The sequence below is a fragment of the Phoca vitulina genome, unplaced genomic scaffold (assembly GCF_004348235.1).
Source record: "Phoca vitulina isolate PV1807 unplaced genomic scaffold, GSC_HSeal_1.0 scaffold4, whole genome shotgun sequence".
NCBI classification, from domain to species: Eukaryota; Metazoa; Chordata; class Mammalia; order Carnivora; family Phocidae; genus Phoca; species Phoca vitulina.
The window spans coordinates 38,973,561-38,988,216 of NW_022589707.1; the positions used below are offsets into that span (position 1 = coordinate 38,973,561).

A 14,656-nucleotide genomic window follows, 5' to 3' on the forward strand; every position below is an offset into this window, starting at 1 on the left:
ACCACAGAGGTCTCATTCCCATTATATGACATTTACAGGCAGAGCAATGCAGAGTGTAGAGTGGGACTGGGACACACTCCTCTTTCATGATGTCCCCTGTCCTAGGAAGCTCAGATACAGCTCAGAAATAACTGTATGAGAAAAGAGGCAAGAATGAAGAGGCCATTAATCCATTTCCTGTTTTAAATTAATCTGCAGGTACCTTGACTGATGTGATAGTTAATTTTATGTATCAATTTTATATATCATGATGGGCTGAGGGATGCCCAGACAGCTGATAAAACGCTATTTCTAGGTATGTCTGTGAGGGTATCTCTGGCAGAGATTAGCATTTGAGTCAGTAGACTGTGTGAAGATTGCCCTCACCATTGCTGGTGGGCATCATCCAATCCACGGAGGGCCTAAGTAGAACAAAAGGCAGAGGAATGGAGAATTTGTTCTCTCTTTGAGCTGAGACATCCATCTTCTCCTGCCTTAGGACACTGATGCACCTGGTTCTCCGGACTGTCGACCCAGGTCAGGATTTATACCATCCACCTCTCCCAATTCTCAGGCCCTTGAACTCACACCGAATTGCATCACCAGCTTTCCTCGTTCTCTAGCTTGCCAATAGCAGATCATGGGACTTCTCAGTCTCCATAACTGCAAGACACAATTCTTACAATAAAACCCTTCATGTATTTATATATATACATACACACGTATATATGTATATACATAATACGTATACGATTCTGTATACTATTGGATCTGCTTTTCTAGAGAACCCTTACTAACACACTTGGAAATGATAAAATAATTCAAGGTAACAAAAGAGCAGATGAAAACTGTGGGTGTAACCAGTCCCTGCTCTCTTAGATTACCATTAGATTAATCTTCCTGTCCAACCCCCACTCCTTTTTTCGGCCATTCTCTATTGGAGATGGAATGTGGTGTCAGCAAAACTCCCCACTTGGAAGGATTAGACAAGAAACTTCGATGAGCAGAGAAAAGTTTTAGCTTATATAAGCTATCCCTGCCAGAGATGGGGTAGGGGAATAAAAGTATTTAAATGCTAATTTCACACACTGCATTATCCTGGATTATTTCACTACAGAAGGTAGAGCGGATATTTATTTTTGGCAACCTGGCATCCACCCTTCACATTTCTGTTACTAAAAATCTCCTTCTCCACACTCTATCCATGTAGTTGGGTGGGGTTGACCAGCTCCAGGGGGGACATGTGATTCAGACTTAAATGGAGCTTCACATCCCCTGTTCTCAATGATACACTCCACAATAGGCAAGTGACCCAACCAAAGATAAACTTGGGACTATTGCTGGGTCTGGACAAAGGCGGAAAGAAATGGAGACTCTCTCTTTTCTTTGGTCTTGCAGATGTTTGCCTGGAGCTGCCGGCAGTCATTCTGCCATCACACGGGACCTAAACATGATTCACACATAAAGGGAATGCGTGTGGGAGGACTTGAGGGAGGCAGGGAAAGGATGCAAATCCAGATGACAGTTCTGAACACCATTCACAATAAGACCATGTTATAACCATAGATCAGATACCCACTGAACTTTTCAGGTAAGTGAGCTTAAAAAAAAAAAGCAAGCCAATAAATTATCTTTTTTTTTTTTTTTTTACTTCAAGCCTGAGTTGGTTTTTTTTCCTAAATAAAAGAATATTAAATATCACATGATCAACCTCACTAAATGTAGAAAAAGTGAAAGCACTTGACAGAATCTAACACCTTTCATAATAAAAACTCTCAATCAACTAGGAATAGAAGGGAACCTTTTCACCCTGATAAAGGCACCTAAAAAACAAAACAAAAACAAAACCCACAACTAACATCATACTTAATGACAAAAGCATGGATGCTTTTCCCCAAGACAACATACAGATGCTTCCTCTCGCCACTTCTATTCAAGCTTTTATTGGAAGTTCTAGCCAGGCAATTAGGGTACAAAATGAAATAAAAGGTATCCAGATTGGAAGGGAGGAAGCAAATCTACCTCTATTTGCAGACACACTCTTGTATATTTCAAAACAAAACAAAGCAAAACCTAAGGAGTCCAATAAAAAAGACTATTGGAATAAATAAGTTTAGCAAGGTTGCAAGATAGAAGACCACTATACAGATATCAATTGTATTTCTATTATAGTTGCAATGAACTGAAAATGAAATTAAGTAGACAGTTCCTTTTATAACAACAAAGAGAATAAGATACTTAGGAATAAACTCAACAAAAGAAGTATAAAACTTATACTATGAAAACTGTAAAACATTATTCAAAGAAATTAAAGATTTGAACATCATTATTCCAAAACTGTTACCAGCTTGTTCTTTTCTCACATAGTGCAATATCTTTCTATGCTTAATTGACAGCAACTGTTCGCAAAATTCACTTTTTTCAGCTCAACTAATTGTTGAACAATGTGTATTTTTTCAATGAGCATAATTTTCTTGATAAAAATGTACATATATTTGGATCTAAAATAGCATAGCTCATGTTAATTCATACACATTTTCTTCCTTTTTTATTTCACAACTACCATTTTTAAATCAGAATTTCTAGAGATGTTCTTATTCCTTTAAAGATCCAAACCAAAAAGTGATTACTTGTGAGTCATACCTATGTCTAAAAAATACTGTAGCTTCTTTTACTCAGCACCCTTGTGACAAGTAACTCATCCAAACATTTCAGTAAAGAAAAAAAAAAAAGGGTACTCCATTAAAAAGACACTTTCTTTCTTTTCCCCCAAGATTTTATTTTTAAGTTATCTCTACCCCCATCATGGGGCTCAAACTCACGACCCCAAGATCAAGAGTCACACACTCTACTGACTGAGCCAGCCAGGCACCCTGACACTTAAATTCTTAAAAATATTTTAAAATTTACATGTAGTCAAATTTCTTCTTTGGTTAACTATTCTGAGTTTTGATAAATGCATAATCTTCTAACAACCACCATAATAAAGATACAGAAAAATTCCATTATCCTCCCCTCAAAATTCCCTTGTGCTGCTCCTTTGTAGTCAAGCCCTCTTTCCCACACTTTATCCCTGGCCAACCACTGTTGTGTTTTCATTTTAAGTTGAAAATATTTCCCAATTTTCTTGGAGACTTCCTCACTGACCCACGGGTTACTCAGAAGTATACTGTTTAATTTCCTAATATTTGGGGATTTCCCACATCTTTCTGTCATTGATTTCTAGTTTATTTCTGTTAAAGACAAGGGTATTCTTTTCAACTGGGCACAGTTTCTACTACAGCCCAGAACATGGTTAATCTTAGTGAATGTCCCATGTGCATTTGAAAAAAAAAAATGCAGTAGGGGTGCCTGGGTGGCTCAGTTGGTTGAGCATCTGCCTTCCGCTGGGGTCATGGTCCCAGGGTCCTGGGATCCAGCCCCATGTCCGGCTCCCCGCTCAGGGGTAGTCTGCTTCTCCCTCTGCCCCTCCCCCTGCTCATGCCCACTTTCTCTCTCAAATAAATCTTTTAAAAAAAGAAAAAGAAAAAAATGCAGTATTCAGCTGTTGTTTGAGGGATTACTTTATAAATGTCAGTTAGGTCAAGTTGGTTGATAGTGTTCGGATCTTCTGCATCTTTGGATGATTTACTGTCTACTTGTTCTATGGATTACTGAGAGAAGAATGTTGAAGTTTCCAAAGATAATTGTGGATTTACTTCTCCTTTCAGTTCTACCAATTTTTTTTCTCTGTTTTTAAGACTGGATAATTTCTATTGACTTATCCTCAAGCTCACTGTTTCTTTTCTGTGTCATCTATATTCTACTGAGCCCATGTACTGAGTGATTAAAAAAAAATTATATTATACTTTTTAGTTCTAAGATGTCCATTTAGTCCTTTTCAGTATTTTATATTTCTCTGCTAAGAATCTATACCTTTCCATTTGTTTCAAGAGTGTTCATCTTTACCATGGTGGTTGTTTTGTCTTCCCTCCCCAGTCTGCTTGGTATTATTTACTTTTCAGAGTTCTCAGGTAGTTGCTTGAGTACTTCGTTCAGTTTTTAGTGTAATCAGTGGGAAAGAGGCTACAGTGAACTTACTCCATCTTAGCCCAATAACAACACTCTTAAATAGAACTAGTAGGATACCCACTAAGTGAAATGTCAACCTCATGCTAAGGTACATCACTCTGCCTATAAACCCATCATAGTTTCTTCAGAGCTTCTGCCAATTAGGGGTTATGGGAAACCAGAAGTTTACAGTCTTATTGTTAAACAGGAAAAAAAAAAAAAAAAGATAAAAAAATTAACATGTTGCAAATTTTTAGAAGTCCATAATGAAATACTGCTGAGTAGAAAAGCAGAACAACACGAGAAGGGGCTACTTATCTCTTATAGAAAATTAAGCTAAGGGGCATCTGGGTGGCTCAGTCAGTTAAGCATCTATCTTCCGCTCAGGTCATGATCTCAGGGTCCCGGGATTGAGCCCCATGTCAGGCTCCCCACTCAGCGGGGAGGCTACTTCCTCTCCCTCTGCCCCTGCTCTGCTCTCTCACTCACTCTCTCAAATAAAATCTTTAAAAAAAAAGAAAAGAAAATTAAGCTAAACGTAAAGAAAAAAAAAGAAGGAAAGGTGCTTTTTCATCAACTATAAGAGGTAAAAACTAGTGAGCATAATCAAAGAGGAACAGAACAGACGAAGCAAAAAAGCTGAATGAGCCTCTAACTTCTTTCAACTTTAATTTTCTTTTTCTATAGAATCACAGCATGAGTCTAATAGTCTCTTTCAGCTTTCAAATTCTGTAAACCTCTATCTTAATTCAAAGTAACAGGAAAGTCAATTCTTTCACAGAATCTATTTCAAGAGAAAGTAACTAATGTCAAGAAAATAAAGGGAGACTAAATTTCTTCATAGGAGTAACAATCTTTCTGAAGTGGTGAGTCAAGACTTAATTTAGTCACCATAAATTATGGTTGCTGTATTCATAATCCATATATATTATATGATGGTTACAATAGAGTATATTATGGATGTTTTATAGATATGTTAAAGGTGAGAAAACCTACCATTTTTACACTGAAGGAAAGCACAGTTACTGACCCCTGACCTCTACAGTCTTGGTGTTTTCCATGTCCAGCTGTGGGTACGCAGCCATATTCCACCTCATCAGAGCCCTCCCCCATAACTCAGCTTCCCTCTGGGAGCTTCAGACAGGACAGGGGATAACAAGGCTGTGGGCTCCTCTGCCAGGTCAGTCATAAGAGTTTTGTTGCAGCTGGGAAGGAGGGAAGAAGAGACATCCCTAATAGTAAGAGATAATAACCAAGCGTTAACTAAATTATAGGTTCCTCAATTTACCATTAATTAATTCACAAAGCATTTTTTGAGCACTTATAATTCGCCAGGCTTAGAGATTTAGAGAAGAAGATCCCAGCCTTCAAAGAGTAATAGTCTACTGGGGAGTCAGGCATGCAGATGGTGAGACTATAATTACAATATATCATATCAAATTCTCTTCTGTTGAGCCTGCTGTAAGTCACCTCTGCTGTGTGCTTTGGGCTATCAAACTGGATATTTGTTATATTTACTTGTTCTGGGCAATGCTTCTCATATATGTCCCACCAGCACCTTACTCAAGAAAACAGGTAACTGGTTCAAGTTCAGACTTACAACATCTAGATGTGTCATCTTGAGCACGTTACTTAATTCCTCTGGGCATTATTTTCCAATTTATAAATGAGAGAGATGGACTAAACTGAATATCTAAGGTTTAACATGTCATCTTCCTTCTGACTACAATGTCACTTTTTACAAACCCAGCATCCCTTACTATCCTAGCTCCAAACCTGAAGGCCCCATCCCTCCAAGTCAGTCCCTACGTCTTTCCCAATTGCCCTCATTTTCACTCTTGGCTTCAACACTATACCGTGCCCACAGAGGTATATGGTATAAAATCATGGGAAGGACATGAAGTCAGGCAGGCCTGGCTCAAGACTTATTTGCTGTGCAATTCTTTCTTTTTTTTTTCTTTAAGATTTCTTTATTTGAGAGAGAGAGAGAGAGAAACCCAAGCGGACTTCTCGCTGAGCGCAGAGTCTGACACAGAACACAGTCTCATGATCCTGCGATCAGACCTGAGCCAAAACCAAGAGTTGGACTCTCAATCGACTATGCCACCCAGGCGCCCAGGCTGTGTGATTCTAAGTTAATTATTTATCTTAAAAGCCTTGGTTTATTCATCTGTGAAATGGAGGATACTGCCTCCCTTTTCCCCTTCCATCACCATCTTGTCCTGTATTTCAGCTTTCCCTCCTCCCTTATCATGTTTTAGCCAGCTGTATCTTCCTTATGTGCTGTTTTTACCTGTTCTTCCCTCCTATTCAGAAACCCTAAGTGACTCCCTACTAATTAAAAACTCTCAGGCTTGACCTGGCTTAACCCAACAACACCTCCTGCTCTCAGGACAGAACTCTCCTTTTTAGTACTGCTGGTTTCCTCACTGCAGGTCACTTCTGTTCCCTTACCTTCCCCTTCTGTCCAGGTCAATTTCACCCACCCGTTGGTCCCACCTCTTGAAGAAAGTTTTCCCTGACCACTCCTGAAAAAGGATTCCTACATTTTCCTTTCCTTTCCCTTCCCTTCCCTTCCCATCCCTCCCTCCCTTCCTTCCTCCCTCTCTTAGTTTCACCTTTCCTTCCTTCCTTCCCTCTTTTCAGGATTCCTACATTTTTCTTAACAAAGGTATGCCTGTCTCCTTGGACCAGTTTTACACCTTACTCATATTCTTTCTTCTCTATATCATATCTCGCTGCTTACAAGGGCCTCAGAAGACTAAGGGCTGGTCTCCACCCAAGTTGCATACATTGGCCAGTAGAGGCAGAAAAGCAAAAGGACATGTGTGATGTCAACCTGGACAACCAAAGACTTCAACATTCCAGCCTGTCAGGGTTGCCCCAAATTTGCCTTTAAAATTCCAGTAAAGACACTGGAGGGTGATAGGTAATAGCTAACTACACCTAGGGACCAGCTATATGCAATGGGGTTCTTCTAAGCCTTGTCAAGCCACAGCCTTGAAACAACCATGTAAAAGCTTAAGGGTCAACATCATGAATTTAGAAGGGCATTTTTCGTAGTTAAGAAGGATATCCCCTAGACTATGATCTCCTTGAGAACAGGATCATGTTTTACTCAAAATAGTATCCCTAATACCCACACAGGGTCTAGTAAGAAGCTGATACTTAGTGTTTCATTCATTCTCAGTGAATGAATGATTGACTGGCTATTAGACTGTGTTAAAAAGTAGATTGTTGAGACCATTCCTCAGGTATTTAAAAATCAAGACAGAGCCATCCTTGTCTTGGATTATACAGGAACAATTCTATCCAAAGGACGTGGAATAGATTCTTAAGCAAATGATATTTTGCCTTCTTTGATGTAATAGGAATACTGAGAAAGGTCAGCCCTCTCTGGCTAACTCGTTAAGTTATCCATTTTTCCATCTCTCCTGGTACTGTCATACCCTCCGCGAACTTGAAAATAGATCTAGGGAGAGAAATGCCCAAGCATCATGGTATTTTTTTGGACTCACTCTCCCTGTTGTCTCATTCATCTGTCTTGTGTGTCCAACAGAGCTCCATTGCCTGTTTTCTTATCTGTCTCAAATCTTTTCCTAATGGAATTTAACTGGCTTTTGCTCAATTCTAAACAAGATGAAAGTAATGGTAACAGGATTTGGCAAAGATTAAACACTGAGAGTATAGTCTGAGAAAAAAGTTCCCCAACCCTCTTCAATCTACAGACCACTTCAATGACATAAGATTCCGCGGTCACCCCTAACATCGCCAACCACATCACACATCAGAATCAATGGAAAGACTGTGCTGCTTTTGATGGAGTGCCAATGAGGCAATGGTCTAACATCTCTTATGTTCCTTACCAGATTATTAATTTTTGCTAGAAGCAAAAGTACCGTATTACACAAAATTACATGATCTGTAATCAGCATTCATTCAAAAGAATGACTGTCATAGGACTATACAGTCAATTCCAAGATTCTGATGGTTCATTTGAATATTTTCCTTTATAAATTATACCACTCCAACTTCCAAAAGGAGGACTGAAAGAATTCAGGATACATATACTCTCAGAAGCCATGAGGAGCCACAGTTTGCACAAAGACAAAATAAACAACCGAATTTTTCTGGCATCGTTAATGAAAACAGCTGTCCAATTAACCTAACAGTAAGTGAACTATGTACCAGGCAGGTTCATACATGTTATCTATCTCATCTTCATAATAAACCTAGTATGGCTATTATTCTTGCTGTCATCTTAAAACCGAGGCTCAGGGAGAGTAAGTAACTTGCTCAAGGCATCAGCACTAGTAAGTAGCAGAGCAGAACTTTGAACTCAGGGCTTTCTGACTTCAAACCTTTGCATTTAAAACATTCAAATATACTGGCCCATGGTCCCGTCACTGAAATCATGAATAAAGAGTTGAACACTGGATACCACAGAGAATGTGAAAAATAAAAGTGACCCTTAACTCTCACATCACACAAAAAAATTAACTCAAAATGGACCACAGACCTAAATGCAGGAGCTCAAACTATAAAAACTTAGAAAAAACCAGGAGTAAATCTTCATGACTTTGGGTTAAGTTAGGCAATAGTTTCTTAAGCTATGACAGTAAAAGCACAAGCAATAAAAGAAAAAAAACTGATAAAACTGGGCATCAAAATTAAAAACTTTTGTGCAGCAAATGATACCATCAGAAAGTGAAAGGTAATCTACAGAACAGGAAAAAATATTTGCAAATCATATATTTGATAAGGAAACTATATCCAGAATAAAGAACTCTTACAATTCCATAATGACAAAATAACTCAGTCAACAAGTGGGCAAAGACTGTAAACAGACATTTCTCCAAAGAAGATATACAAATGGCTCATAAGTGCATGAAAAGATGATCAACACAGTCATCAGAGAAAGAGAAATCAAAACCACAATGAGATACTACTTCACACTCACAGGAATGGATATAATAAAAAAGACAGATAATAATGAGTGTTGGTGAGAATGTGGAGAAATAGAAACATTCTTTCATTACTGTTAAGAATGTAAAATGGTGCAGCCAGTTTGGAAAACAGCTTGGTAGCTCCCCCAAACTATTCAACAGAGTTACCATATGACCCAGCAACTCGACTCCTAGGTTTACATTCAAGAGAAATGAAAACATGTACACACAAAAACTTGACACAAATATTCACAGCACCTTTACTCATAATAACCAAAACAAAGAGAGCAACTCAAATTTCCAATTGATGAATGGATAAACAAAATATGGTATATCTGTACGCTGGAGTATTATTTGTAATAAAAAGAAATGAAGTACTGATGCATGTTATACATTCATGAACCCAAAAAACATTATCCTAGGTAAAAGAAGTCAGTCACAAAAGACCACATTATGTAGGATTCCCTTTATATGAAATGTCTAGAACAGACAAGTTTACACAGACATAAGATTAGTGGTTGTCAAAGGCAAGAGGGGGTGGGGTGGGAATGATTGCTAACTGGGTTTCTTTTGGGGATAATGCAAATGTTTTAAAATTGTGGTGATGGTTACACTCTGTAAATACACTAAAAACTATTAACTAGTATACTTTAAACGGTGAAATTTACGATAAGTGAATCATTATCTCAATAAAAATGTTAAAACAACAACAACAAAAGGTTGGCCAGTGGTTATGAGACCATGAGAATCTTGCTCTGGATCACTCACATTCTAGATGTCCTCTTGGCACTGTTTATACAGCACAAACATATATGGGCAAGAGTCACCCTCCCCCACCTGGGTTGGGGGGGTAGTAAGCAAAATTATAGCACCTCCTCAGACAACCATCTGGTCAGTATTATGCAAGCTTCTGTTATTTCTGGAATGCATACTGCAATGTGCTTGTGCCCTAACCTGCTGGTTGGGCCCATGAAGCCTGCAGCTGGATAGAGCTCAGGGCAGCAGTCCTCCTGTTTGCTGAGTGAGCAGGAAAGGGACCTAAAACTGCAAAGCAGAAAGCTCACAGCACAGCTCAGAAAATTTCCTTGTGACAAAACATATGCACAAAGCTGAGCAAACTCTTCCTCACTCCTGAACTCCTCCCTTCCTCCTACCCCCAAATAGAGTCTGCTATTCTAGGTCAACATACTTTAAATATAGGTGCATTATGAATCAGCTAGAATTATATAATGATCAAGCAGGAAGGACCTTTCAAAGTATTATGTAATGGAGCAATGACTCTGAAGCCACTTACTGTGTGACCTTGGGCCAGTTCCTTCACCTTTCTGTGTCTCAATATCTTCATCTGGAAAATGGGAATAATAAAGGCAACTGCTTCTTAAAATTGCCGTGAAGATTAAATGAGATAATCCATGTAAAATGTTTAGAATAGTGCCTGGAACATTATTGAGTTACTACTTTTATAATTACTAACTGGTAAATCTCATCATTTTTATGGAGGAAGATGCTAAACTCAGAATGATAAAGTGACTCTGAAGCTGGCAGTGACAGAGCTGCTATCAACTGATTCCTCAACTAGGGTTCTACTGTAGAGCATTAATTTACAACCGAGCATGTATAATATTCCCTGACCAACTTTTAGGGCTTGAAAGATACAAATAACAAACATACAATGCCTAGCTCTGGGTCTCACACAATATAGGTATTTGTGAAGTGTCTGATCCTTTCCCTTTCATTCCAGGTGTAATCTAATACTTGAAGAGAGGGCTTGACACTAAATCCCAGAATGTCCAATGTTCTGATACTTAAAAAGTGGGATGGCTCAGGGCTGTTGAAGAAAATACACATAAGCTCTTGCTTTCTCTCGCGCTTCCTTTTTTTTTTTTTTCCATTTTCCTTTTAAGGAGCACAGGGTACCTGAGTATAACACCTAGTGTATTAGGAAAAGGGACTGCTTGTATTTCTGTATTTTAGCACTACACTCATGTAAGCAATTAAGATGCTACTCTCGGGCTTTGATGATGCTTCCAACTTTCAGTAATTGATACCTACCAGTTTAATTCAAGAGGCAAGAGAAACTCACAAAATAAATACAGTATTTAGCAAAATACAATAAATGCAATCAAAGTAAGCTTTTAAACAATCTCATCATTTCTCTCTCTTTCACACACTCCAACCACTCCACGGTGTTTCTAACAGCGTAAGAGACCCTGCAGGGGCCTATCAAGCTTCCTACCCACCCCTGCAGCCTTGTTGGAGGCTTAGCCTCACTCTAAACTCTGCAGCCATGTGGGTCTTTCCTTTCCTCACTCACCTGTCTCTATCCCGCCTTGGGGCCTTCATACTGACATTCCCTGTAGCTAAAAATTCTTCGTTGCAACCTCCAGTTGCAGCTTTGCCTTGGCCTCACTCACTTCTATTTATCCTTTAGGCTCTGCTTAAAGCTTTTCTTCAGAGAAGCAGTCCCCAATGACCCAAACTAGCTGCTCCCCTTCACCTTCCCCCAAATCACACACACTTGGAACATGTTTCTAAGTACTTATTCAACGAATGTCTTTCTCCCCCACTAGACTATAAGCTCAAGGAAGGCTGGGACTGTGTCTGTCTTACTCAATGTTGCTTGCCCTGTGGCTAACATAGTGCCCAGGAAGCAGTAGGTGGTAAGTGAAATTAACAATATCCTCCAAATAGTCAAAGGATCAGCTAATAAACTGATTTCCTAACTTCTCCACTCAAATTTGACAAAAGACTTCCCATATCAAGCTGTGGGCATGACAAAATTACACAAACAGGTATGATTTAGAGAAAAATTCAGATGAACACAAACAGGGGCTGGGATTATATATATTTTAAAATTATGACATATAAAACCCTAAGAAAAAATATTACTTTTAAAAACAAGCTTCATGGGGCACCTGGGTGGCTCAGGTCATGATCCCAGGGTCCTGGGATCGAGCCCCATGTTGCCCCCTGTTGTGTTGGGCTCCCTGCTCAGTGGGGAGACTGCTTCTCTCTCTCCTGCTCCCCCTGCTTGTGCTCTATCAAATGAATGAATAAAATCTTTAAAAAACCAAACAAACAAAAAAAACAAGCTTCAGAAAAGAAGAAGTAACAATGTTTTCATCAAAGCTTGTCATTAACAGTCACACTATGCTCTTTTGGGAGACTAACTCACATAGGAGGGTGAAACAAGAATGCATTTGTTCCTCCTAGGCTATACTGCTCCTTTCTGAAGTAAATTTATCTCCTAATGAAAGACAATGTGCTGAAACATAACTGTAAGTATATCCAGGAAAAGTACCCAGCAGTGTGATGGGCTTCTATGAACAGTGTGCCCACAATGAGGAGGCACCTGGGTCAAGGGAACAAGCAGCATGATATAAGGACAGCTGCCTCTGGCAATGGCTCCAGCCGCCTTTTTTTAGGGCTTCCACCCTGGCACACTCACAGAATTGACTTCTCTTACTTGGGGCAGAAAAAAAAAAAAAAGAGAGACTTTTCCAACAGGACAGATGGCACAGACATCACATGATAAAGATTCCAAAAGATCCTTCTAGAGAAATTTTACTTTATTGAAGGATACATAAAAACAGTCAGGGGGAAAAAAAGGCATTTCACAAAAGGAAGCAGGTACTGTACCCAGAGACTAACCTTTCTATATAAAGGAGAAGGAGAGTAAGAAAGGTGAAGCAAAAAAAAAAAAAAAAAAAAAAAAAAAGGTGGGGGGGTGGGTAGAAGAAAAGAACAATGAGTGTTCAGGTTGAAAGAAAAAAGTTAAATAGCATGTGTGATGGAAAGTGGTGAAAGACCAGGAACTAAATTTTACTCTAGGGCATAAGATCCATACATCTCAGGGTTTAGAGATACCTTAAAGGAAAAATTACCTGATCAAGCATGTTCCCTTTAGCTTAGTAGAGTGTTAACCAGCATCAGACATTCACCAAAGCCCAGCCACAAGTTATCCACACCCAATTTAATCCTCAACAGCAATGGCCAGATCTTCTAAAACACTTCTCACTCAGTCTCTACTAATGACTATAAGAAAAATAAATAGAACTCACTTCTACCCACAGTTTCCCTAAGGAAGAGATTCTGGGTACACCCAACAGGTGCACTTTTGGCTGTGCTATGTAACCTCATCAAAGTCATTATGCAACTGATCCTCCCAGATGCATCAGTCCTTAAACCACCCCAGAGCATCACCACACTACAACATTTAAAAAACTGTTCTATCAAAGAAAGGATGGGACAATATATCTCTCCCACTATAAGAGATAATGGGAATATTTCTGGTTTCAAATACACTGCTATTAAAATTAAAAGTGTCCAGCTCATTTTCCATAATAAAGTTTAGTTCCCAAAAGGTGCCTAACACAAGTTTCTAGCAAGCAGGCGGCTTTTACTAAACACTGGTTGCACAAATGAAAAAAAAAATGCTCGTTCTGAATCATATTCACAGCTGGAGAACAGTTATGACCTTCCAAGATACGAAATAAAGTACTTCCACACATTGGAAAGGGGGCGGGGTACTATTTTTAAGCCATTCTGCTCAGAAGTGCAACGAAACAGTTGCCACGGTTTCATCTTATGGTAATTCCTGAGTCTGTAAAACAAAAAGAATGCTCAGTGAGAAAAGCAAAAACTGTATACATACTTTGGCGCTTTGAAACTGTTGAGATGGAACTCTGATACCTTGGTCCGCACAGGTGACTCCGAAGGTGACAAAAGGAGAGTGTTTGCACCGGGGACTTTGTTTGAAAAAGGACCTTTCACCTCTAGAATTCCAGCTCACCTTTGGCATTCATTTGAAACCCTCCAACCTATCTGCTGGCCAGGCGAGACCGGTTCCTTCGCCAGAATTCGACAGACTCCCAGAAGACCCCACTGCGAGAGTCAGCGCCCCCCTCCCTCGGACACCGAGGGCATCCTGCCTTTCAAGTCACCGCAAAGCTCAGTATTTCATAGCTTCCCTTGAAGTGAAAGGCCAGCTACGGCCCTCACCCAGCACCAACAAGGGGCTGTGTCCGTACAGCATGGGTGACACGGTCCTGTGAGAATAGCTTTGGGGAAATATTCCCGGCCCGTGCAGGCCTCTCTGTCTTCAGGAGGGACCATGACCCCGACCCGAAGGACTCGCGTCCCGACGCCGCCCTCCGGCCGCTCAAACAAAGGACCCGGCGTCTGGGGCGCCCCCCACTCACCGCTCAGATAGTTGGTCCACTTGTACAGAACCCCCTCCATGGCGCCCGAGGTCCTTTGGTCCCCGCCGCGCCGGGGCCGTTTCCCCTCGCCCGCCGGCCCCCTCACTGCCCCAAGCCCCAGGAGGCGAGGAGCACCGGCAGCAGGGCCATCGCCCAGCGCTGCCGAGCCGCCGACTCCCGGCGCCTGGGCCCGGTGCGGGGACGCCCGGCCAGTCTCACATCCTCGGCCCGGGGGCGGGGTCACTGCGGCTGCCTCCGCACGTGAGGACGCGGCCGGCCGGGGGGCCCGCGCTGTGGAGCCGGCGCACCGTTCACAAGGAGGCCAAGGCACCCGGTGGGCCCAAGTGGTGGCTGCAGCCTCCAAGTTGCCGCTGGCGAGGGAGCCGCTGGCCCGCGGCGCAAGAGCGAGCAACCTGAGTCCTCAGCCCGCCCGGCCCGGGCGCCCCCTTGCGCATGCCCAATGCGCCGTCCGCGCGCACG

At 40.9% G+C, this 14,656-nt stretch overlaps 1 protein-coding gene across 1 annotated transcript in view; it reads right to left on the reverse strand.

Moving 5' to 3' along the window:
• The window catches only part of PLEKHA8 (pleckstrin homology domain containing A8), a 55,706-nt gene extending 41,100 nt beyond the window's left edge, over window positions 1-14,606 (reverse strand). The window contains exon 1 of the mRNA XM_032401856.1: window positions 14,177-14,606. Coding sequence (XP_032257747.1) covers window positions 14,177-14,216 — 40 coding nt within the window. The 5' untranslated portion in view covers window positions 14,217-14,606. The remainder of the gene's footprint in view (window positions 1-14,176) is intronic.
• Window positions 14,607-14,656: the final 50 nt, after the last annotated feature.